This window comes from Bubalus bubalis, chromosome 4 (assembly GCF_019923935.1).
Source record: "Bubalus bubalis isolate 160015118507 breed Murrah chromosome 4, NDDB_SH_1, whole genome shotgun sequence".
Classification (NCBI taxonomy): Eukaryota; Metazoa; Chordata; class Mammalia; order Artiodactyla; family Bovidae; genus Bubalus; species Bubalus bubalis.
Genome location: NC_059160.1, coordinates 147,019,017 through 147,043,889, shown reverse-complemented (window position 1 = coordinate 147,043,889; position 24,873 = coordinate 147,019,017). Strand labels below are relative to the sequence as shown.

The following is a 24,873-nucleotide window of genomic DNA, read 5'->3' as shown; positions in this document are numbered from 1 at the left end:
GCTGCAGAGGCCTTGTCACCCTCCACCCTGGCTGAGGCACTTCCCTGCCTCCTGGAAGAGGCCTTCCGGGTGTCAGCTAGAGCTGACAGGGTTGGCCTAATTGTGCTGGGGGCTGGGCTAAGATTTGCTCTGGGAACTCGAAGGGAATAACAGTGGCGGAAAGAGGAACTGGGGATGGCAGCCAGAATGCTAGGTGCAAAGTGCACTTGAGAAGCTGACACTCACAGCTCAGATGAACTGTCCCAGCCCAGCAAAAGCTCTGCCCACCCAGCCCTCCACTGGGACTGTACCTGCTGCACGGCTGCCTCTCCTGCACGGCTCCTGTGTCTCCCTAACTGTTCTGGAGGTTAGGGAACTATTCTGGAGTTCTAGGGCAGGGGTCCCATAACAGCCTGCCCTTTGGACCCTGTTGCAGAGTTGATGACTGAAACGTAGCCACTGGGTGATGGGCTGAAGCAGGATGCCAGGGTTCCGTTCTCCGGACCATCAGAGTCGGCAGGGCAACCTCTAACTTTCGACTGGGCCTCATGGAATCTCCTCAACAGCAATGGTGCCCTGAACTTTTGCAGGCCAAGGGACATGGGTTTTACTTTGTTTTGCAATTCTGATCTCTTGGTATGGCTTCCTGGGATTCTCAAGTATCAATATAGTTCAATGGGAAAGTGCTGACATCTGCTACCAATGCCTGCCTTGGGCACAGGATAGGGAAGGGCAGTACGTGTTCTGTATCTTTGCTCTTCTGTGATAATACTCTGGGCTTTCCAAAACACTTTCTCAGCTGTTATGACTTCTTTGGTTCCTACTCACTCCCTCCCCCCACAGAAAACCCTGGAAGGTTTTATTGTTCCATTTAATGCACAGGAAAACTGAGGTTCCAAAAGGTTTGTGTCTTGTCACAACTGAATGTGGAACTGGGACTGAAGCCTGTGTCTCCTGCTTCCCAGCCCTGTGCTGCTTTCTCTGCACTGAGCAAGTCGCCTTACAGGCCAGGACTTGGACTTGCTTACTGTGCATACCGGGCCCGGGGGATGAGCCTGTGCCCACAAGCCCATGGCTCTACTCCTTCCACATTAGTCTTTTCTCTTCCCTTCCTGCCTGGCAGCCCTGAAGCCACAGGACTCCCGAGGGGCATGGCAGCCTGTGCACCCACTTGCTCGTGGGCGGGGAATGGGGAAGGTAGGAACTTGTCTATCCACAGAGCCTCAGGGTCTCTGGGAGGAACTGAGCCAGTTGGATGTGTAGCATTTGAGCAATTGCAGAACATTCATCAAAAGCAGGGCTACAGGAAGGGCCTGACTTGAATCAGGCTGGGCCAGAGAAGGCCAGCTTACTTGGCGTGCAGCACAGGGAAGGGGCTGGGTTGGTGTTTTCCTGAGCTTGAGCAAGGGGAAGCAGGCTTCATAAACAGCAGCAGGGTCCAAGTTTAATAAACAGAGGCGCCCTTGGCCTTAAAAACACGAGGTGAGCTGACAAGAGCAGCATTCCCCACTCACAGACTTTTATGGGACCATTGCTGGCAGCCCTCGTACCAGAAGTGGTGGGAGATGTCCTGTCTTTCTGCAGGTATCTTCTGCAGGTCCCCACCAGCCTGAGAAGCCAGGGCTGGTTATCTGGGACTGTCTGACCTCTGGCTGTGATTCGTACAGCAGGAAGGTTCCCTTGGGAACCTCCCTCTCCCCATCCCCCTGTCAAGGTGCCTTTGTGGCTGGGGCTCAGCTTCTGACCTCCAGTTGCCTCCCGTCCTTCCTCCCTGGCCCGTCCCTTCCTCTCGCAGGGGCCTCCTGACGGCCGCTCAGACCCCTCCCCCAAGCCTGGCCGCCCTGCCTGTGGCCTGGAGCGAGGCCGGGGACTGAGGCTGTACAATGACTTCCCTTGCTGGGTGGTACACCATTGTGTGACTGGCCTGGGCTGGCCCGGATGCCCCTTGCAGCCCAGCTGTTCTGAGCTCTGGGTGATACGGGGCTGAGAGCGGGGTGGGGATGGTCTTGGCTGTTTGTAGGAATGCTCTGCTCTCAGGAAACTGGGGTGGAGGAGAGCCCAGGGAGAAAAGAAGAGACAGAAGGGCTTGCATATAGGATTTCTCTTGCTTTTAGGGAGACTTTGTAGCCAAATCCCACCTTCCTGCTTAGGAAGCCTTATCCTTTAAGACATGGAGGCAAATGCCTTGTCCAGCGCCTTCCATGGCTCCTGTCTCTGAACTTCTAGCACTCTGTCACATCTGAGGGTTGTCAGGTCTCTGTTACGTGTCTATTTCCCCCCACTAACTGTAGGCTCTGTGAGGGCAGAGCTGTGTCCAACCCATCTCTAACTTACAGGCCTGGCACACATTTAGTGTTGAATGAACAAATGAAATAATGAATTAATAACTCTTACTTGCTCTTGTCTAACAGGAAGGTTGGTCCTGTGCTACCTCTGAGGGCTGGCTTGAACCAGGCAGATAATTGTAGGTGGGAACAAGGGGACTGCATGTGGGTCTGATGGGTGTGTTTAGACAGATGTATCGGAGAAGGCAATGGCACCCCACTCCAGACTCTTGCCTGGAAAATCCCATGGACGGAGGAGCCTGGTGGGCCGCAGTCCATGGGGTCGCTAAGAGTCGGACAAGACTCAGCGACTTCACTTTCACTTTTCACTTTCCTGCATTGGAGAAGGAAATGGCAACCCACTCCAGTGTTCTTGCCTGGAGAATCCCGGGGACGGGGGAGCCTCGTGGGCTGCCATCTATGGGGTCGCACAGAGTCGGACACGACTCAAGTGACTTAGCAGCAGCAGCAGCAGCAGCATGTACCCTGTTAAACCAATGGTGGCCTTTCCTGGAACTTTGAGATGGCTGGTCTGAGGCTTCTTGGGGCTCTGGTTGGTCTAGGAGAGGCTGGAATGATCCTACTTCTTCAAACATTCCTCCAGAGGAATCTGCCCAATAGTAGAGAAGGTCCCTTCTCTGGTCACCTTTGGCTTGGGGGCACTCATGACCCTGGAAGGTTCATAGTCCAGATGTGACAGTCTGGTCAGTGGCAGCAAATCTTCAAGGGTCCAGCACTCCTTGGAGACAAATGCCAATTCTGGGGAGCTGGGGGCAGTGGCTGTAGGGTTCTAACTTAGCTGGGGCAGGAGGGAGTGAAGGGGATGCCCGAGAAAGCATTGGCACCAGCCTTTGGGGCCTGCTGCAGACAGACATCATGGGGAGGATATGTAGACAGAGAGCCCTGCTCTGGGCTCTGAATGCTGCCCTGGGTCTAGACCACCTGCGGCTCCCTGGACCCACCCTGGATTATCACTTGCTCTGAGGCCTTTGTTCAGCTTGATGCCCAGATCCAGATTATGCTTCCCCCCTTTGTTGTGCTAACTGTGACCGACTGACAAGACAGCCCAGGGGTCACCTGCCCCCAGGAAGCCTTCCCCAAGGCCCCAGCTACCCCTGGGCCTCACTGCCTCCCTTACGCGGCTGCACTTCACCATGGCACACTGGCTTCACCTCTGTGTCTCTGGGGCCTGGCACAGAGTGGGTATTCAGGGAATGCCGGCTGACCGAATAACTGCGCAAACGCGGTCCAGTGCTAAGTTCTCAGCAGTGCTCCTGCGGTCCCTGCAGTTCCTTACTGTGGTGTTGCCAACAAAATATCAAATCAAAGTGATCTTTTCCCAACATGAAGAAGCAGAAAAAAACTTGAAGGGATGGATTCATTTTGACTTAAAAGTTTTCTCCTAGAAATGTTTCCCCAGCTGGTACTTGATGCTGTTTGTCTATTATGATATTACAGCCCAGGAGCCATATACACACGTGTACATACACCCCATCCCTGATCTTGGTCGTCCTGAAGTTATTTTCCAGGAGCAGTTAGTGATGACCAGGATGAGGAAGGCAGACAAAAAGAGACTGCATTTCTCACCACCCAAATTCCCACACTCCTACCAGGGAGCAGGAACAGGCTGAGACCTGCTTCAAGGAGGGCCAGAATGCTCTCCCTGTGTGTATGAAGAGGCAGTGCTTGTGGGTCTCCACTGGGCTCGGGTGGATCTCTACAGAGGGCATGGTCAACAGATGAAACTTCTGACCATGGGGACCAGCCCCAAGTTCGGTGGAGACTGCTTGGGGAGTAGCCCACTCCTTTTGGGTGGTTAAATGTGGCTAGGGTGATTTCACATTTCTCTAATTCTCATTTCTTCCTGGGACCAAAAGGAAACCAGATGTTGCCTTCCCAACTCAGGGTCTTAGAATATTATGGGTCTCACCTACTGCCTCCTTGGGGAACTCTAGGACTGCGGGGTGTGGGGAAGCATGGGGAGTGGGCATGCGAATGGTGTGTGCACTGGCCTAGGTCAGGATGCAGAAGAGCAGTGTGGCAAATGCTGAGCTGCCCACCTCTTTCTCACTAACAGAGCCCTACTTTTATTTGAGGCAGTGCTATATGTGGCCTCCAAGTAATAAGCCAATCCCAACAATCCTGTCCCTCATTTTTTTCCAACCTCCTTACAGCTAGGGTGCCCCTGGGAACCTCTTCGGCCAATGAGTCACAACAGAACTCTGGAGAATAGTTCCAGAGACTTTTGTGCTTTCCTGATAAAAAGGCAGAAATTGCTTGCATGGCTCTTTTTTTTTTTTTTTTTTTTTGTCATTTTATGCCTTGAATGCTGACATGATGGCTGGAGCTATAGCAACCATGTTATAACCATAAGGGAAAGGACAAGAAACATTAGCTCTGACATCAGTGAGCATAAAATCAAAGTTTGTAATTCTCTGCGGAATTGCTGTTATGTGATAAAAATGTATTCTCATTTATTTATGAATCCATATTTGCGTTTCTGTGACTTGTAATCAACACATCTTTAAATGCTATTGGAGAGATGACCAAGATGATGATTCACTCAGAAGCTAGGTGCAGGTACAGAGGGGTTGCCACATAAAATAACTGAGTCCCTCCATGTCGCCACAATAAATGATACCCTACCTGTCCTCCCCTCAGTCAGTTATGTGTGTTCTGTAAATATGTTTCTGTTTGGCTTACTGGGTGTGATTGGTTGAAGTGATTACTATCACCCTGGGGTCTTCAGGATGTAGTTTCCTTGGATTGGCCCAATTCCACCATCCTCCCCAGAGAAACCCCACATAAAAAGCCCAGCCCAGACCTGCTCTGACCCCACAGTCCATAGTGCTACTGCCGAGGAGAGGGGTCTAACAGTCACCTTTGGGGGGCAGAAGGATGGAGCTGAGGTCTCATTTACAATCAGGGTGCCTAGGATAAACAGATTACACAAATGTCCCGATGCTTACCCCTCCCTGTATCTACGCTCTGTGCAGTGTGCCTTTGCAGTTCACTCCTTCAAGAGATCAAGTTTATTTCCCCACATCTTGAACCTGGGCTGGTCTTCTGGCTTGCTTTGGCAAACAGAAATGTGGCAGAAGCAGCCGTGTTCAGTTCCAAGCCTGGGCCTTATGAGGCCTCACATGCTTCTGCTCTTTTCCCTGGACTTTTTCTGGCTCCACATGAACCAGCATGGACTAGCCTTCTAGAAGGAGAGAGAGAGGTGGCCCAGTTGCCCTGTTATCCCAGCTGATTGGCAACCAACCCCAAAAAGAACGGCTATCCAACTGACACACACAGCTGCCCACACACACATGTGGGAGCCCAGCTGACAGCAGAACCACCCTCCAGCTAAGCCAGGTCTCAATTGCCAGCCTGCAGAACTGGGACTAAGTCGATGGTTGTTTAATGCCTCTTTGGTTTGGATTTGAATGCAGGAATATTGTGGTGATAAGATAGCTGATACACTCCTCTTCCTCATGGCTTACCAAGCACTTCCACAGACAAGAACTAACTCAATTCCCCACAACCACCTATGAAGCAGATATTATCTCTCTTTTATAGATGACAAAACCAATATTCAGAGAGGTCCTGACTTGCTCACGATCATGCAGCCAGCTCACAGTAGAAATCACACCCCGGCCCATCACCCCACGTGGCATCACCATCCAGCGCTGCCGGTCCCACCTCCTTCTCCAACTCTGCAGACTTTGCACACTGCCTTGGGCAGCGGCCCCACCCATTCACGCACCAGGCTGGATCACAGACATGAGCCCCGTGACCCAGAAACGTTGCCACAGCATGTTACACCAACACGACGCACGGGAAGAGGCCAGAGGGCACCTTTCCGCATTTGGCACAGAGGCCCACAGATATGCAGCACGCTTGGCCGGCAGAGTGCAGGCTGGCCAGACCCCGAGTTACAGGTTCCCTCCGTATGGTCTCCTGGCACTGCCTTGGGTGAGCAAACATGGCTAAATCAAGGCTCAGAGTGGTGCAGAGGCAAGTGAACTGGCCCCCTAGCTTGGCACACACAGGCCCTCCATAAAAGACTCACAGGCTAAGGGATTCAAGGCATGATAAAGCAGTTGTTGCGTACTCAGCGGCGCGTGGCATTCCACTCCTACCCATCTCATCCCATGGCACAGACAGCAGAGCCACCCTCCCCCAGCCTCCTCTCCTAGCGGCCGCCCCCGATCACTCACCGACAGGGTAGGGGTGCCCTCGTCCTCCACGGTGACCACCAGGTGGTAGAAGCTCTGACGCTCGCGGTCGGGTGGGGCGGGGCGAGTGGCGATCTCGCCACTGACGCGGTCCATGCGGAAGGTCATGTCCTCATTGCCCCCGGTGATATAGTAGGACAGGACGCTGTTGATCCCGATGTCACGGTCGGTGGCTCTCACCTGGACCACAGCAGTGCCCCCGCCCACGTTCTGGGGGGAAAGCAAGAAAGCGGTCATTCCAGGTTCAAGGCCTTTGGGGCACAGTCTAGCTCCTGCTCCTGCTCGGGAGCCCAAGACTTGGACCTCTAGCAAGCTCTGCTCTGATGACCCTGGGACAACGATGAGGCAGATAAAGATGATGGTGGCGAACATCCTGCAGGTACCTACGGCATGCCTCGGCCTTCGTGAACACATCCAATCCCCCTACAATGCTATAGATTAGGTTACCCTATTTACAGATGCAAAGACTGAGGTTCAGGGAAGGGATGTGTGCAAATCACACAGCCAGTCAGTGGCAGAGCCAGGATCTGAATCGAGGGAGATCTTCATGAACGTCCAACCTGACATACCCACTAGTGCTGGGGCAAAAATTTTCCTGGAGTGGCTTAATCTTACGACTGAATAATAAATGAATTGTTTATACAGATATCAAAAACAAACTTATGGTTACCAAAGGAGAAACTGGGAGCAGGGGGTGGGCATAAATCAGGAGTTTAGGATGAACATACACACCCTACTATATATAAGATAGATAATCAGCAGGGACCTATGTATAGCACCGTGAGTTTGCGTAAACTCCGGGAGTTGGTGATGGACAGGGAGGCCTGGCATGCTGCAGTCCATGGGGAGCAAAGAGTCGGACACGACTGAGTGACTGAACTGAACTGAACTGTATAGCCCAGGGAACTCTACTCAATATTCTGTGATAACCTATATGAGAAAAGAATCTGAAAAAGAATGAATATATGTATAACTGAATCACTTTGTTGTATACCTGAAACTATCACAATATTGTAAATCAACTGTACTCCAATAAATATATTTTTAAATGAATAGTTTTATTTAAAGGCAGCTCTCCCAAGTAAACCTCAGTCTCCTGTTGGTGGTGAAATGCCACTTTCTTCTTTCCCCTTTTTCCCCCAGGACTTAGCCCAGGTGTTAGGGATTGAACCATGAAAGAGTAAGCCATGTCCCCATCCCCATGATCTGAGAGACTAGTGGGCCAGGCAGATATTTAAACAGGTGCTTCACAGTTGCCTATACCCACTCTTCATTCTGGACAGCTGTATGGGCCCCAGGGCCACCCTCACCTCATTGACGCTGACGTTGTATCCAAAGGGGCTCTCGATCACTGGAGGGTTGTCATTGATGTCCAGGATGGTCACCTGCAGGATGTGGTCCTTCTTCCGTGGAGGGGTGCCACGGTCGGATGCCACAACCTGCAAGGAGGGGGAAGACTGGAGTCAGGATTAAAAGGTGGGGGCTGGATGAGGAACATGGAGTCCAGATGGGCTGTCTGCTCAGCAGGGAGGACTGCGAGGTCAGAGAGACTTGCTGGCCCATCCCGGCCCCCTGGCCCTTCGACTCTCCCCAAGGTTTTCACCTTCTGCCCCATTCTGCAAACAACTGTTGCCCAATTCTTGTCTGTCTGGAGACCTGTCTTTGCAATCTGACACTGATGTGTCTAGTCTCTACCTCCCTATTCTGCCCCCGACTGTAACTTTGGGCCTGCAACCAGACCTAGGGCTTCTGTGTTTAGCTTCTATGCCTCTGTTCCATGCACTCAGATCTGCTCTCTGGCAAACAGAGAAAGAGCTTCAAATAATCTTTTCAGGAATGAGCGGGAATCCTCAGGCTCAGAGCCTGAGCCTGTCCCTAGGAGCCTTGATATTTTCTGGAGGCCTACAGCGTGCTAGAGCTCAGATCGCTGCAGAAGCACGGCTCTGGGGTCCCGAGAGACCCCTCAGAAAACACAGTGCATACGTGCGTGCTGCGTCACTTCAGTCTTGTCCGACTCTTTGTGACTCTATGGACTGTAGCCCGCCAGGCTCCTCTGTCCATGGGGATTTTCCAGGCAAGAATACTGGAGTGGGTTGCCATGCCCTCTTCCAGGGGATCCTCCTGACCCAGGGATTGAACCCACATCTGCGACTCCTGCATTGGTAGGCGAGGTGTTTACCGCTCGAGCCACCTGGTAGCCAGAGCAGTTCAGCAATAATGGAGGCCTTCGTGATTCCTCACCTGCATTTATGTCTCACCTCAGCAGAGGAAGTCAGGTTTTCCTGCCCAGTGCATAAGAAGGGAAACTGAGGCCCAGACAGAGTAGACCACTTGCCCTGCTCACAGTGTGCTTGTGGGAGAGTCAGTGCTCTATCAGCTGCCAGGCTTCCTCTCTTGGCTCTTACAGCAGGGACGACCACCCCTGCTGCTTCCTACTCTGGGTCCAGGGACCCCTTCCAGCACACCTTTTTTCCCCAGGTCAGTCTTGCTCATGCTCTTGGCCCTAAGGGGTGCTGCCTGCCCCACGGTACTTGGTGATGTGGGAAGCTGACCACCAGAGCATGCTGATGGGCTGAGTGCTCTTGGGACAGAAGGGGTTGCTGCCCACCTTGAGGATGTAGTGGTCCAGCTCTTCTCTGTCCAGGGGTCTGGCCACAAATATTTCGCCAATGGAGTCGTTGGTGGTGACGATCTCAAAGGCCCCGGCGATGTTACCAGCGGCCAGAGAAAAGACCACCTGTCAGGGAAGAGAGAGGGTGAGGGGTGAGGGTGAAGAAGTGGAGAGGACGAGAGGCTGGCGGCCAAGCCGAGGCGCGCTCCCCTGTCCACCGGGGCCCTCTGCTCAGCCTGGGCAATTGAGAAGAATGTATTTTATGCAGAAGTGATTATATTCCTCAAAATGAGGTCCACTGTGAGGGCTTCAGGGGATGGGGAGTGATGTGAGCATACTGGCCTGGGGCCAGAAAGGCAGGTGTGAGTCTCACTACAGGTGATTTCCTAAGGTGGGGGGCAGGGAAGCACTGAGTCCCCTGCAAGGAGAGGCCCAGCCCTGGTGTCACATGGGCTCTGTTCGGCTCTCACAACAGCCCTGATAAAGGAGCTGTCCTCTTCAGCTTAGAGAGGAGGCTCAGGAACAAGAAGCTGCTGGCAAGGTCTCACAGCTCGCAAGTGTCCAAGAGAACAAGGATTTGAACCCAGAGGCTTCTGACTCTAGAGCCCCCTAGAGGTGTCCAAGCATTTAAAAAATGGTGGAAACCTCCTCCAACACGGCTCAATGTGTAGGACAGATCAAAGTGGTGTGAAGACTGGCGTGCTCTGTCAGCCCTCTTCCTTGTGCTCTGGGGTTGCCCCAAACCTGTAGCAGTGGGGAGGGGGGCCCGAGAAGCAGGGGGAGGAGGAGTGTGTCCTCTTGGGGCCCCGGGGCTGTGTGTAGAGGGCTGGCCCCTGGGGTGAGATGCTGTGTGGTTTGTGGATGAGGTGACCAATGGGTCATGGAAAGGTTAAAACCCTCTGTGTTCAGCTTGCTGCTGGGGCTGAGCCATGGCCAGCCGTGGCTGCCATGTCCTAGGACCCAGGCAGGGCTGACCGCTTGTATAACTCTGTCTCCAGCCCTGGCATGGACTGTGGTGAGGGCAGGGTCGTCTGCTCAGGGCCTGGCAGAGCCCGGACGACCTGCTCCCGCTCAGGACGGGGACGGCTCCAGTGACCCCTCTGGCTGAAGGGCTGTGGGAGCCCTCGCTCACAGCGCGGCTCTGGACTATTTCACTGGTACCCACCTGCCCGTTGCTGCCAGCGTCTGGATCCCGGGCCTTGACAGTGGCCACGCGCTGGCCCACAGAGCAGTCCTCAGGCACACTGATCGCTGAGTCGGAGGTGAAGTCGAACCGGGGGCTGTTGTCATTCTCGTCCAGCACAGTGATGTAGACCTGGGAGTGAACATGGCCAGAGACCTCCACCTCCTTCCCTTCTTGGGCCCCAAAGATGGGGTCCCACTATGGGCCCAGTGGGGACCACACCTCCAGTCAGTTCCAGCAGGTCAGCAAGCTTTCAGAGCCTGCCTAGGCCAACCTGACTTTATACGGAGGCCCTGAGTGCGTTTCTTCTGAGAGTCTGGTGCCGGGGAGCGGGGGTTTCTGCAGACAAATGCTGGGAGCCTGGAGGGCACTCAGAAGTGGTGGGGCCTGGGAGAACTGGAAGGCATAGCCCTGGCTAAAGGAAACGGAAGCTACTTAGCTCCAAATGTGTGAGGGTATGTCAGCTTGGCATTGGCATAGCTTCTTGTTTTTCAAAAGGAACTAAGGAATCCAGATTTTTATGTGGAATTAGGTGGTGATTAATAAAAATTAAAAAAAAATTTTGTGCAGCCCAGCTAAAACACATCTGGTAACCAGGTATTGCCCAAAGGCCTCTTCATTTGCACCTTTAGAGGGAAGGAAACAGGGCTCAGGAGCAGGAGAGGGGACACAGGGGGCTTGGTGGTCCCAATGTGGAGAGGGAAGGGAGGGAATTTTCCAACTACCAGATAAAAACAGGGGACATGTAAGTTGCATGCGAAGAGCACACTGTTTTGTGCCTGCAGCTCAGGCTTCTCCTGCAGAGTCTGAAGAGCAAGCCTGGAGAGGAGGCCCAGCTGGAGATGCAGCTTCCAGCCCATGGATGGCCACGGGCCATGCAGCCAGAGTCATAGGTGCCCCTCAGGTTCACTGATGAGGGGACTGAAGTTGGGGTGGCAGGGAAGCAGGCTCAGGGTTTAGCAATCCCAAGCCAGGCCTCCCCACCACCTCACTCTCCTTCCTCAGGCCTGGGGCTCCAGGGCTCCCAGGTCTACTTGTTCCCTGGTGTGCACAGGATTCCATGGGGAACCTATGGAAGCTCGCCGCCATGCAGAGAAGGTTCCATTTCCTGCCCCCTCCTTCCTAATCAGGATTTCCCCCTTCTCGCTTCTAACCACACTTCCAAATTTTAGGCAGCTGTCAGCAATATAGGGAACAAACTCAGGCTTCACAGCAGGGCCAATTCTACCTCTTACTAGCTGTGTGATATGGCAAAAATTATTCAACTTCTCTGATTTTCCATTTCCTCAGATGAGAGGAGGAACAAGAACACCTACAGCATCAGGATGCTAGAAGGAATAAATGAGCCAACAAAAAGTGATGGTGTAGCAAAAAGTGGTCCCTGTCCTGCTTCTGGTCTGACAAGATGCTGCCTATCCATCATGAGTGTTCGTCAGGGAGTTCTGTGAAGTCCTAGAGCCCCAGTCTGCTCACCTGCGAAATGGGCATAATAATGTCTACCACGCTGTTCTTAGGGGGAAAACAAACAAGGCCCCCACAATCTGTGTGTCTTAGTTGCTCAGTTGTGTCCAACTCTGCGACCTCGCGGACTGTAGTCTGCCAGGCTCCGCTGTCCATGGGATTTTTCCAGGCGAGAATATTGGAGTGGGTTGCCATTTCCTCCTCCAGGGGATCTTCCTGACCCAGGGATTGGACTCACGTCTCCTGTGTCTCCTGCGCCGCAGACAGATTCTTTACCCTCTGGGCCATCCGGGATGCACTCTCCCAAATTCTTCTCTCTGGTCAAGGTCTTGAGGGGAATCCCCGTGTTTTCTCTCACGTCAGGGCCTCTGCACATGCCATTTCCTCCACCTGAAATGGTCTTCCTTCTCTATGCTCTCTGAGGAATCTCAGCTTGAATCACTTCCTCCAGGAAGCCTTCCTTGATTTCCCTGATACCTTATTATCCATTCTGTTGTGGCATATATTTATCGGTGTGATAATTTGATCAGTGTCTTTCCCCTCCTCTATTTTCTGTTTGTGAAGGCAGAGGCTGCGTCTGATTTTGGTTTCCTGTTGCATATACCCTAAGCCAGCCCAGAGGCTGGCACACCGTAGGTGTTCCTTCTAGGATTACTACTCTGATGATGTGCTCCGGCAATGGGGAATCTGCATCAGTGAGTGAGAAGGGAGGGCAAGTACCAAGATCTACCGGAAGGAGCCATGGGTCTGTGCCCTCACCCAGGGTCTCATGGTCCAAATATCCCCGCCCCCATCCCTCAAAAGCCCGAGAATATTACTCAGAGCTCCTAGGGCAGAGCTGTCCCCGCCCAGCCTGCCCCTTCCGGCTGCCTCCCCACCCGTCTCAGGGCCACGGGGCTGCTGGGACTGGGGAGGAGTCAGGTGTAGGTGAGCTGTGGTTTGGGGGTTCCGGCCTCACAGAGGAAATGGTGGTGCCTTTAAAAGGCCCCTCAGCCTGCCTCCACCCCGACACCTCCAAGTCTGGGGCTGACAGGGCTGGTATATCTGGGCCAGTGGCTCTGGGAGCCTCTGAGAGGAAGCCAGGGCAGAACAAAGCGGGGTGGGTCCTGCTTCCTGGAAGACGGCGAAGGGACTAGAAATACAGGGGCCCACGCAGGAGTGTGTGCTCTGAAACGCCCTTGCTGGCCCGAGCACAGGAAGTGGCCCCCTGGCCCCCGAAGGGGCTTTGGCACCCTGCGGGGAATGTCCCTTGACAACAGGGAGGAGGGACGACTGGGCCCGCTTTATGGGTGAAGCTGCTGGGGCTCGGTGAGGGGCCCTGTGGAACCCTCCTGGGAGACCAGGGGCCTCGCTGGGAGCTGCAGGACACAGAGCATCTGCCCCCTGTCTGCTGCCTGTGGGCTCTGCTCACTGGCTGCCTTCAGGGACCAGAGGTCAGGGAAGCTGTGTGAGCTCCCAGTTGCTTGTAGCCTCACTCACCCCAGGCTGGCCCCGTGGATGATGGGGTCTTTTGGGTGCGGTCTAGCCGCAACCAGGGCCGCTGGAGTCAGCACCTCGAGGGAGCTGTGCACGGCTCACAGCAGCTGCATTTGGCTCTTAGCCTTGACATAAGGTTGGTTTCCTCCTTGAGGTTTCACCTCCAGCAGGGGTGAAAACATGGCTGTAACCAAGGCTAATGACCAGCTGGCCACCCCACACAGTCTACAGATGGCCTCAGACCTGTCTGGCTGGAGCCCAGGCCGAATCCATAATGTTCTCCTTAACATGGCAGGAGGCCACCTCATAACCTGCCCTTGGGTCTCACCTCCTTATCCATGCCTAGCCTGAGGTCATCACCTCTCCCATCCTTCTAGGAATCTTGCCTAACATCTTCAACCTCAGCTGTCACCCTCCTCCCAGTCTACAAGGTCTCTGTATCTTTTCTGAGAGTCCTCAGGGGCAGTGACTCACACCATATGCCAACCACTGACCCTCTCAGCACTCCCAGGCCCTGGGACTAGTGCCCTACCTCACAGGACTACTCTAACACAGTCCTTCCACCAGCCCCGAGGGAGGGAAGGGGCCCCCTTTACAGGTGCTGCTCCCATCACCCCCCTAGTTTACAGAGGCCTCCTATCTGCTATCTCCATCACATGCTCTGAGGAAGGCAGGGCAGCTAGCACGGTCCCCACTTTAGATCTGACGAGAGGAAGCACAGAGAGGACGCGCAGCTAGTGCACGTCACACAGCCACCGAGGAGCAGAGCCGGGATGAGGCCGCAGCCTGCCTTCCACGGTGCTTCACCCACCCCATGTTAGTGCAACACCCACCCAGGCCACCACAGGAGGGGCGACAGGACACAGAGAGCAGAGAGGATGGAGCCGGATGTGGAGTTCGTGCTTGACAGGGACCTGGGCTCAGGTGTGAGTGGATGGGCTGGGGAGGTTGGGAGGGGTCTGAGCAGGGACCAGCGGCAGGCCTGTCCACATGCCCTCTCCCCAGGAGAGGCAGGAAGCCCCAGCACCTCACAGGGCCCAAGCCAGTCCTGGCCACAGACAGCCCACAAGGGACAGCCCAGTCCACAGGTTACTCACCTTCTGGAGATGGCAGAGGTGGCAGGAGGCGGCCGAGGGAGAGAAAGAAGAAAGATGCAGATGGTTATCAGTCCCAGCTCTTACAGCCCCCGCTCCTGGAGCAGTGGTCTGTCGAGGACGCCACCCCTCTCCCACTGGTCTGAGGTCTCAGCCAGGAAGGTGTGGCACGGCCGGCTGCAATGCCATCCCCGGGCGACTGAAACCCTCATCCACTGCCTTCTTGCAGGTTGGGTGGCTGGCAAAGATGTGGGTTTGGTGGGCCTGGGAGCGGTGATGGGCTGTACCCGTTGGGGACTCTCACCCGGGGATCCACTCACCACGGTGGAGTCCACCTTGGGGCCGCCGTCGTCTGCCACCACCGTCAAAGTGTAGAAGTCACCTTTCTCCCGATCCACCAGGCCCTTGACCGTGATCACACCCTGCAGGGAGGGGGCCAGATGGACAGTGACATCGTATTCCAAGCAGTCCTGTGCCATCCCTGGATGGTTGGCCCACCTTCCCACCTCCACAACACTCCCTCTGCTGGTGTACTTCTCTGTGAAGCTCTGTCCACTGATAGCCTACTTCTCTCTCAATCCCACTCGGATACCACCTCTTCCACGCAGGCTTCCTGCTTCCCCAGCCAGGTACGGGTGTTCTCTTATTTGGGCCCCAGAGGTGCTCCATTACCCCTTTACCAAAGTTCTTTTCATACCTTTCCTTGTGGTGCTCTGATCTGCATATTAGATTATTCCTGCTTCTGCTGCTCCTAGCCTGAGAGCTCTGTGAGGGCTGGGAAAGGTCTTGTTCATCTCTGAGACCCCAGCATGCCCTGTGACAAGGCCCAGCACACTGCAGCAATTACTATCTTACCTAATTTCAGAGAAGGGATTCTGACAGGAGACCCACTAAAGCAAAGTTGGAAGAGTAAGGTCTAGGCAGTAGATAAGACATAGCTGCACTAGACACCTAGCTAAGACAAGCTATTGCAGTGATGCCCTAAATTTATATCTGAGCTTCCTAACAGCCAAGGTAAAAAGGGAAATGTGATGACTTGCACAACTTTCATTGTCTAGTTCATAGGAAGACACTAGATTGCCTATGTATAAACTTTATCTTATCACTACATGTTAAAGGGATGTTTATGACAAAGAAGAGAGTGCTGGTCATATAGAAGGAGCTCAATTAACGCTGGTTAGCTTTAAAGGAATTGCGCTCCCTGCCCTCAGAGGGAGCCCTGGCTGTGTTTGTCCCCAGCCTCCCTCACCGTGATGGCATCTATCTTGAAGAGGGCTTTGGCCTGGGCGCTGGTGTAGGCATCAAAGCGGTAGGTGATCTGGTTGAGGTTGTCGATGGAGTAGGCCTGGACACGCACAATCTCAGTGCCCAGGGCCAGATTCTCCAAGATGGCAGCCTCATAAGAGGCATTGGAGAACTGCACAGCCTCGTCCAGCTCGTTGAGCAGAGTGATATAGACGCTGCAGAAGCCCTGGTTGAAGGGGAGTGCCTGGTCAGTGGCGGACACGTTCATCAGGTAGCTGGTCTTGGTCTCGTAGTCCAGGTAATCCACAGTGATAATAAGCCCCGTGCTCTCATCAATCTCAAACTTCCCCTCAGCGCCCGACAGGATGCGGTAGTTCACCAGGCCTCCGTCCCCTGCAGGAGGACGCGAGAGGCTGTGCAATCCAGGAGGGGGTGGCTGCCTTGTGGTTTTACAAGCTGCCCCAGCACACCCACTGCTGTCCCAGAGGGACAGGGCGATGGGCTTTGGCCTGCCTACCCAGTGTGCACCACCCTCAACCTCTGTGGGTCAGATTTTCCCAAGAGAAACACAGAGGATGCAGTCAAGGTCAAGGATGGCAAGGCCCGGCATGCACTGTTGGCTCTCCTGGGGTCTGGCCTTGAGATGAGAGGTATGCCAGTGGAGGACTCAGCTCCTGGAGTCCTAAAATTCAGATTCCAAGTACCTCCACTGGGTATTTGGACAAGGAGACGGTGGGGTAATTAGGGATCTCTTCTATAGTGGAGGCTTTGATTTAGAAAGTGTTAGATGAGGCAACATCCTCAGAGGTGGCTAAGCCTTCATTTGGTCCCTCCAGCCAAAGGGTCCCAGTGCCAGAGTCACCTTTCTCTGTTCTGCCCACTCCCTCCACCCCCAGTCCCTGTGGCCTTGGAGTACATGCTTCATCCAGGAGCCAAAGTTGGGATTCCTTAGCTGAAGTCCACATACTTCAGAGAAGATGGCTATAAAACCACTCAGAAAATCCCAGACTTCCTTGAGATTATTTGTAAAATTCTAGGTGCATTCTTTCTGGGAAGGGATCCATAGCTTTCACTAGTTTCTCAAACAGATTCCTGACCCAGAAAAGGACTTGGACCATTATCCCCCAGCACTGTCCGTGTGGCATGCATGGTATAAACCTGCCATTTAAGGGAGAGCAACCGCCCAGGAGTCTTCAGGCCCATTTCTCCGCCTACCCCACCCCATGCTCCAGGAATGCGCGGGGGGTGCTGACAGGGGCGGGGTGGGGAGTCACCAGAGCAGCTGACATGAAAGAAGGGCAGGATCTGGGAAACCAGAAGGATAGGAAGGGGTCTCCTCTGGCTGTATCCCTGGCCTGGGGCAGAGGCCTAGATAACCAGGCCCTGTAAAGAGGGCCAGAGTGACCTGACTGCCCTTCTCCTTCACTTGGCACTGCTAACGATGGCCACCTCTAGGACTCCAGGGATGTCCACTGCCCTATAGAACAGGACACTGGCTTCTGTTAAATGTGTGTGTGCCAGGCTCTGGGCTGTGTTGGCTGGAGGAGCAGGCCTCAGCCAGCTTTTGGACAAGAACTTCACCCCTCCTGGCCCTGCCCAGCCCCTAGCCAAAGGTTAGCCCGGAGCTGCCAGGTCCTGGGATGACAAACCTGGACTTCCCCAGCTTGTGACCTCTCCTCTCTCTGAAACCAGGACCACTTCCCAGACTCCTTTCCTCCTGGGACTGGGAATCTGGTGGGGATCCCACCAAGACCGTCCCAGGAGTCCCTGCCCACTTGGGAGCCACTGAATGGGGGAGCGCAAGGCAACCAGAGGATGCCAGGCCCTGTGGGAGAGGGGGCCTGAGCCGGGGCGGGTCACTCTGGGGAAAGGACTCCCTGCTTTCCTCCCGCTGGCCTCACCTGTGTCTCGGTCCGTGGCTCGGACCACGATGACTGATGTGCCAATGCCCGCTGTCTCGCGAAGCCCCAGGCGGTTGTACTGCTGCTGCGTGAACACCGGGGCCTCGTCGTTGACATCCTCCACATACACAATCACCTGTGGGAGCCGGCCGGGGACGAAAGGTCAGGGTAGGGGTCGGGGGAGCCCAGGGCTGGGCCCAGCGGAGCCTGCATATGTGGTTACTGTGCTCCTAGGCCAGCTATGAGCTCTCTGCAGAGGGCCTGGGGTTGTCTGGCTGGTCACTGTGTCCCCACACCTCACACAGTACCTGGCACGTGGCAGCTGTTTAAATATCATTTTGTCAGAGAACAAATCTTGTCTGGCTCTTGACTCTGCTATGAAGCCTGTGGGAACCTGTGGCTAATCAGTGAAACTTGGGCTGTTCGGCTTCTCAGCTATGAGACAGTAACATCAGTTCAACAATTCACACCCTGTGCCACTCCTAGGATGGTTATGAAGACAAAATGAGCCAGGGCTTTGCAAAAGTGCTTGAAAAGTTTAAAGGGACCCCATTCAAATACCAAGATACCTCTGGGAGAAAAGACATGAAAACATTTTTAAGCGTGGTCACAGCAGAGGCTGTTGGTGCTCAGACTCCTCCAGATTCTCACGCGCTCTCTCTGGTGCTCTCACTACCAGCGGGTAACACTGTAGCTCTTTGCGGGGGACTAACGCCACCCCACCAGCCCCACTCCTGCTGCCGGAGCCAGAAGACGCCCAGGGAGCCGGAGCCGCCTGGGAATTACGCCCACTCAGGCTGAGGCAGTCTTCAGCTGCTGACTGACGGGCAGCGGAGATGACCACCTCCGGAGCTCCCTGGGGGACTGAGTCAGTTTCCTGTGTTCCACTTTGCTGGCTGCCTTTCCTTCCTGGTCCATGCCCCTTCCGGCTTTTCCCGGGCACACTTCCGATACTTCCTACTAATCACATTCACACTAGCCCTTGTCTCAGGATTGGCTTCTGCGACCCAGCCCAAGACAGTGGTTAGCTCCGAGTTGCGGAATTATGCACAGTTTTCATCACTGCTCATTTACATTTTCTAATTTCTCCCTATTGAACGTGTATGTCTTACATAACAACAACGGCAAAAAACAAAAAAACAATGTGAAAGACGGAGAGAGATGTGACGGCCAGAGATCAGCACCTCACTCTTCTTTCTGTGCACCCCTCTCCTCTCAACGCACACAGGAGCATGTGAACATGCACAGGTCTGGCCCAGGCAGGGGCAAGGCCAGGGCTGTGTCCAGAAGGACCAGCGTGGCGGGGAGGGGAGTTACAGTCAGAGGGTGGTGGTGCTCGAGGAACCACAGGGAGGCCCAGGGCTCCTGCCTCTTTTCCCAGATGAGGGAACAGAGGCCCAGAGATGGGGAGGGGCTTGCCCGAGGCCTCAAGGTCACTGATCGCTGGGAAGAGAGTGATGGTTCTCCTGGTTCCCAGTCCAGCAGCCCTAACACTCTTTGCTCCATGCTGGGGATGAGCTGGCCTCAGAACAGGAGAGAGACCCTCCTTCCAGACTAACAGAGCCTGGGCCAGAAGGAGCTTGCAAACAGAGGAGGCAGGGAGCCAATGGGGCTGGAGTAATGACGCGCAGCATGGAGTTCGCATGTGGCCCCCAGTGCCAATGGCAGAGCAAGGTCCCATCTGAGAACATGCATATTTGGCTTCTGATCGATCACTGCCACTCAGATCAGCCTCAGCTTCTCCCTGGGTTAGTAGGGAATTAGCTGGATGGAAACGAAGGGGCTTCTGTTGGTACAAGTAGAAATGGTGGCCTGAGTGGCAAAGAACTGTGAGGTGAGTGGGGTGGCAGAGTAGTGGGGAGGATATGTCTCTGGGGGTGAAGTTTTCTCTACTTCCCTGCTCTTGGGGCCCCTGTAGTTCTGCTAGGTCATCAAATTTTCATGTCCAGACACCCAGAACCCAATATGCAAACTAGCATGCCTACTCCAGAGCACAGCTGCTCACAAGCCAGAACCTTCTAAGTCTGGCTTCACCAAGAACTTGGCTGGGGAGATCCTGGGTGGGATGGGGTGGGTGGGTGGGTGTGAGGGGGAATTTGCATGGATGAATTTCAGGAACTCTCTCGCTATAAACAGAAACTACCCATCCATCTTTTGAAACTGTGAGCCTTCCCCTTCCCGAGTCGGCTTGGCCAAATGACCTTGACTCCAAGAGTCATGGGGAGAAAAAAACAGGGCCAGTCTGACAGTGCAATAAACAGAGGAGTGAGGTAGCATGGAGCCTGGGTGTGGCCCTCCATAAGACTGGCTGCATGCCACTCTCCTCTTTCTGGTTTCAGCCTTGTTTATAGCAGCAGAGACAGGAGGCAACATGGTGTGTGGTTTGCGAACCCGAGAGACACAGATGTACAGGAAACAGGTCTGCCAAGTTCCTGCTGAGCAGGAGGGCCCAGTGACTTAGCTGCTGGGCTCCCTGGAGAACTAGCCCCACTTTCTGTCTAGTGCTGTGCCCCCCAGAGGGGACGAGTCAGGAGACTGTGTGTGCACATGCGCAGTATGCACGTAAGGCCCCCAGTCTCTATCGTTTCACTCCAAACTCCGTGGCCCCTCATAGGTGCTGTCCTGGTCTCCGACCTGAAGACTGTGGATGACCCCTCAAGCCAACTCTGCTGTTGCTGGGGAAATGAGTCCAGGGCAAAGCTGGAGTCCCCATACTGTCTTCAGGAAGGTCCTGGCTTTTCTTGGGCTCAGGGGTGTGGGAGCTGTGTACGATAAGGGCCATCAAGTTCTGACCCTGTGGGCAAGCAACCAAATCCCCACCTTAAAAATGACTCTTGGGCATTAGGCAGTGGTGGTTTCTGTGCTCTGGAACCTTATGTGAGGCAGTGGAATACAGCGGTTAAGAGAATAGATCTGAGCTGTCTGCCTGGGTGTGAAGCCTGGCTCTGTCTACCCTTACTGCCGTGTGACCCTAAACACATTGGCCTAGCCCTCCTTGCCTCAATCTCCTCATCTATAAAATGGGTATAATAACAGTGCCTACATCAGAGGGCTGTTATGAGGCTTAAATGAGCTCAAGCACAGGAGGCACTTAGAAAAGTGCCTGGCCCAGAGTGAGGGTGCTTAATGTCCCTCAGGGTTCATGGGCAGAGGCACAAACAGAGTGTGGCTGAGCAGGTGTGGCCCTGGTGTCTCACCCTGCACTGATGGGCGTAGCTTGGCTTTGTTCTGTTTTACACTGTACCAGGGGTGCTGCATACTATTTTGTTAGAAAGGTTTGCAGCTGCAATGCTGAGGCAGTGACAGGAGCAGACGCTGGAGAGAGGTGCCCACCTGCTCCTGGGAGGGAGGTGAGTGGGGGTGGGGCAGAAGGGCTGTGGTTACTCAGCTCAAGGTCCAGGGTGCCAAGCTAAGCCATGCCGACATCGGTCACCCTGTGGCCTGAAGCTGGCCCCACCGAGGGCATGCTCTGAAATGGGTGGGTCACTTATTCACGTGCTGATTCAGTATCTCCTAGTCATGAAGGTGAGCGTGGCTGTGTGGGGCTGCTTCGGTGCACATTTAGGTCACTGTCTGACCCTCAGTCACCGGAGCCCTGGAATCATTCTAAACAGCCCCAGGGTATGAAACACCGAGGGATCTAACCCCCTCGGCCACCTCCATCAGGGCAGACCTCGCTCAGAGCAGCAGCCGTAATAAGCACCCAGGTTTCTCTCACCATCTCTTCATGGGGCAGAGCTGCGGGGCAACAGCAGAGGATGGGCCAGGGCTGAGTCACCCGCTCCCCAGCACCCTCCTTTGCGATGGGGACCCAAGGCAGGCTTCTGTTCATTGTTTCCAGCCTGAGGGAAACAGCGGGGTGGAGAGATGGGGCCGATAAGAGGAGCTAATTCTGCCCCACTCAGTTCTGGGTAAAAGTCCCTGCTTGCTCCCCACCCCAACTTTTCCCATCTTCCTCCCACTCTTCACCTTTAAGGTCTGACTCACTTTCCACCTGGTTAAGGGGAAGGGGCTATGAGTTGCTGAGTGTGCAGTGGGGTAGGGTGGGGGCGACCTTGTAGGTCGTCTCATTATCTCTGTCATCCCCTGGGCAGGAGAGTACCCCTAGCCCAGCCAATGGAATATCTGGGTGCATGTTCTGACCATTCAGGAAGATTAGGGTTGATCTGATTTTAGCTGCAGAGGGGAGAGGCCTGAGGGGAGTGAGGTGGGCAGAGAAGATGACATCTGATGGAGCAGCTGGGAGTGCTGACTGGAGTATTTGGCAGACACTTTCAATGGAAAGAACACTGAACTTGGACTCAGAAGACGAGGGCTCAAGTCCTAGATTGATCACAAGTGGCTCCTCAGTTTCCTCATTTGTAAAATGAAGTTGGTAACATCTATAGCTCTAAGATCCCATGTGTGAGATTCCCTTGGCCCGCACTAGAGAGCTGTTTGGATACAGGGGTTGGTGTAGTAAGGATACCTCATCCTTTAGGACAGGCATCAGCATCACTGACCCCTTTCCACATATGGAAAAACTCGGGCTCGGAGCAAAATGACACATCCAAGATCCCAGGTGGGTCTGAGCCCAAGGCACCCCTACTGAGCCCAGGTGTCATTCAGCACCCAGATGAGTGGTGCCCCCCCTCCCGCCCCGGGCCCCAGCTGCTGGCCATCTCTGGTCCACCTGAGGCTCTGGCTCAGCCTGACAGCAATGTTGAACAGAACACAGGGCTTCACGACATGCTGCCCCATGTGCAAGCCCCCTGGCCCCAGAGCGCCCTTGGCCTCACCCTGACGGAGCTCCGCATGGGGCCCAGGTCATGGTTGTAGGCCTCCACTATCAGAACGTGTGACGAGTTCCGCTCCCGGTCCAGGGGCCGGGGCCCTCGCATGAGGAGCCCATTGCTGATGTGGATCCGGAAGTTGTTGCCATGATTACCTGTGTGGAGGGACAGAGAATATGCATGGGCTCTGCCCTGGAGTAGGATGCTTTGGTTATGGAGGGGAAGAGGGGGAGCCCAGACCCCCAGAGGGCAGACCCTTCCCAGAGGTCTCAGGCACTTGGCTGAAGCCTGAAGTGGTACAGAAGCCTCGCCTCACACTGCCCTAGCTAGCAGGATTTGAGGGAGGGGGTAGACGCTCATTCTGTGCCCCCCTTATGGAAAGCCTAGAGGTCCCGAGACCTCCACACCTGGAGGTGTCAGCAGATTTACTATTCCAGAGGACACTGGGGCATTACAAAGAATGGAACACAAATCAAATTCTCTGTGAGAGGTTTAGTGAGGAAGCACCCACTTCCTCCCCTTGCGGACTCTCATTTTCCTTTGGGATCCAGCCACTTCTACTCATAGGGGTGAGCTCACCCCTGATTCCAGAAGCGAGATCAGCATATTGCAGTCTCGGGTCGAAGTGACTGGTTCAGGCATGGTCCCGGGATTCTAGCTGGCCCAGTGAGACTCAGCCTTGGGAGGGTGCTGGGGTGGGGTGGGGGGCTGTCCCAGTGTCCAAGGCCACAGTGACTGGTTTAGGCAGGGGCACATGATACCCACTGGGCCAGTGACCTCAGTGTCTTGGGAGCTCACTGCTAGGGGCTGCTCTGGTCTTCGAGGTCCCCTCTGTCAGGGTGATATCCCGCTGTGGGGCTTTAAGAACTTAGCACAGCAGTCAAATGCATCCTCACTGAAAACACAACCAACTTGGTGCGAATGATTTGAGAACATCCCTGGTTCCTCCCTCTGACCCGTCTCCCAGACCCTTGGCAGCCTAGAGGAGCTCTGCTACCCAGGGGCAGGAACCACCTCCCCCTGCCATCCTAGGGCAGCCTACTCACCATGAACGATGCGGTACCACACACGCCCAAACTCGCCCTCATCTGCATCTGTGGCTTTTAGCTGAGGGAGAATGAGACACGTGGTTACTCCTCGAATTCCACCCATAGGCAGAGAAGGTGTTTGTGGAGTCCCTCCCCTTTCCTTACGCCACCCCAAGCCTGTCCTGCCCAAACCCAGCTTCCCATGAAGCTGGGGGTATAGAAGAGGAGAGGGACATGTCTTTCTCGTCCCCTATGAGGACACCTGTCTGTTGATGGCCCCAGGCTGCCCTGTCCATGGCGGGAGACCTGCCAGCTCTTTCTCCTGACACTCCTCCAGGCTCCTGGTGAGCACGGGCGAGACGGTGGGTGACAGCACCATGGCTCTCTGGATCCAGGCTTGGCTAGCTCAGCTTGGCCCTCCACGGTTCCCCGCTTCAGCCTTCTGAGAGTCCAGGAGACTCACCTGGGGTAGGTGGGGTGCACAACTGCTCCTTGCCCACACTTCCTTGGTCTGAAGCTATTCTGGCTCCCAGCCTGGCACTGTATATACTACAACTCCCAGAAAGTATACTGTACGCTAAAATAGCCACATTGTGGAAACCTAGAAACCCCATTTGCCAAAGGAATGGCTCCATGTCCATTCACACACACGATCATTCCAGTGTAGTTCCAGCCCACCCTGGCTTGCTAGGTTGCACCTCAGGCTTATGCCCTGTTTCCAGTGGGACTTGGGGGTGCTCTTCTCACTCTGAGAATGCCCAGTGCTTACTTAGCCCTTCTGACAATGCATGTGACCTTGAGGCTGCTGGCAGAGCCACAGACGGCCCTGAGGTCTGTCCCATCAAACCAAGAGCTGAATACCTCCTCGACCCACTACACACTGGAAAGCAGCAGAGAACACCCCTGAATAGTGATGCAGAGAGAGGCCTGGGCTTGCGTGGCTGGGCAGGCTCCCACGGGGCCACCTTATGTGCGACTTGCTGTGTAATGCCCGGGACCTTCGTCCTTTCCCTGGATCTGCCCTCTTGTCCTCAGCAATCACGTCAACCCTGTGCTGTGTGTCTAAGGGTTTTGAAGAGCATGTTGATGGTGCAGAGAAGGCAGGCTGTTGGTGTGAAAGGAACAGCAGGTTTGGGTCAGGCAGACCCAAGCACAAGCCCTGGCTTTGCCACTTCCTGGCTATGTGGCCATGGATACAATAACCCCACTGAGCCTCAGTAGGTACAGTGATAATTAACCTTGTGAGGTTGATGGGCAAATTAGATAGAATTGCTGCAAAGCGTCTGGTCTGGTGCCAAGATAGATGCTGAAGGCTGATGTTATGAGACATGCCACCTTTTCCTGAAAGGTCCTCTTGATTTACACTGGGGTTGGGATGGCTGCGTTGCCCCTTGCTGTGGAGTTCTTCCCTCCCCTGAGAAGGCTTAAGAGCTAGAAGGTGGAGGTGAGAGAGTCATTTTCTAGGCAGGTTGATAAGGAGTCTGCTGCTGCTGCTGCTGCTAAGTCTCTTCAGTCGTGTCCGACTCTGTGTGACCCCAGAGACGGCAGCCCACCAGGCTTCCCATCCCTGGGATTC

The 24,873-nt window shown here is 54.5% G+C and overlaps 1 protein-coding gene across 9 annotated transcripts in view; it reads right to left on the bottom strand.

The window, feature by feature from the left end:
* The window catches only part of CDH23 (cadherin related 23), a 436,720-nt gene that overhangs the window by 70,693 nt on the left and 341,154 nt on the right, over nt 1-24,873 (bottom strand). For 5 of the 9 annotated variants that reach the window (XM_025284698.3, XM_044942219.2, XM_044942218.2 and 2 more), the window contains 10 exons: nt 23,316-23,376; nt 22,276-22,424; nt 17,498-17,633; nt 15,601-15,989; nt 14,672-14,773; nt 14,355-14,357; nt 10,303-10,452; nt 9,135-9,263; nt 7,837-7,965; nt 6,509-6,736 (listed from right to left, as the gene is read on the bottom strand). In XM_025284698.3, the coding sequence (XP_025140483.3) occupies nt 6,509-6,736; nt 7,837-7,965; nt 9,135-9,263; nt 10,303-10,452; nt 14,355-14,357; nt 14,672-14,773; nt 15,601-15,989; nt 17,498-17,633; nt 22,276-22,424; nt 23,316-23,376 (1,476 nt within the window). The other 4 variants (XM_044942217.2, XM_044942221.2, XM_044942222.2 and 1 more) reach the window with 4 other exon arrangements.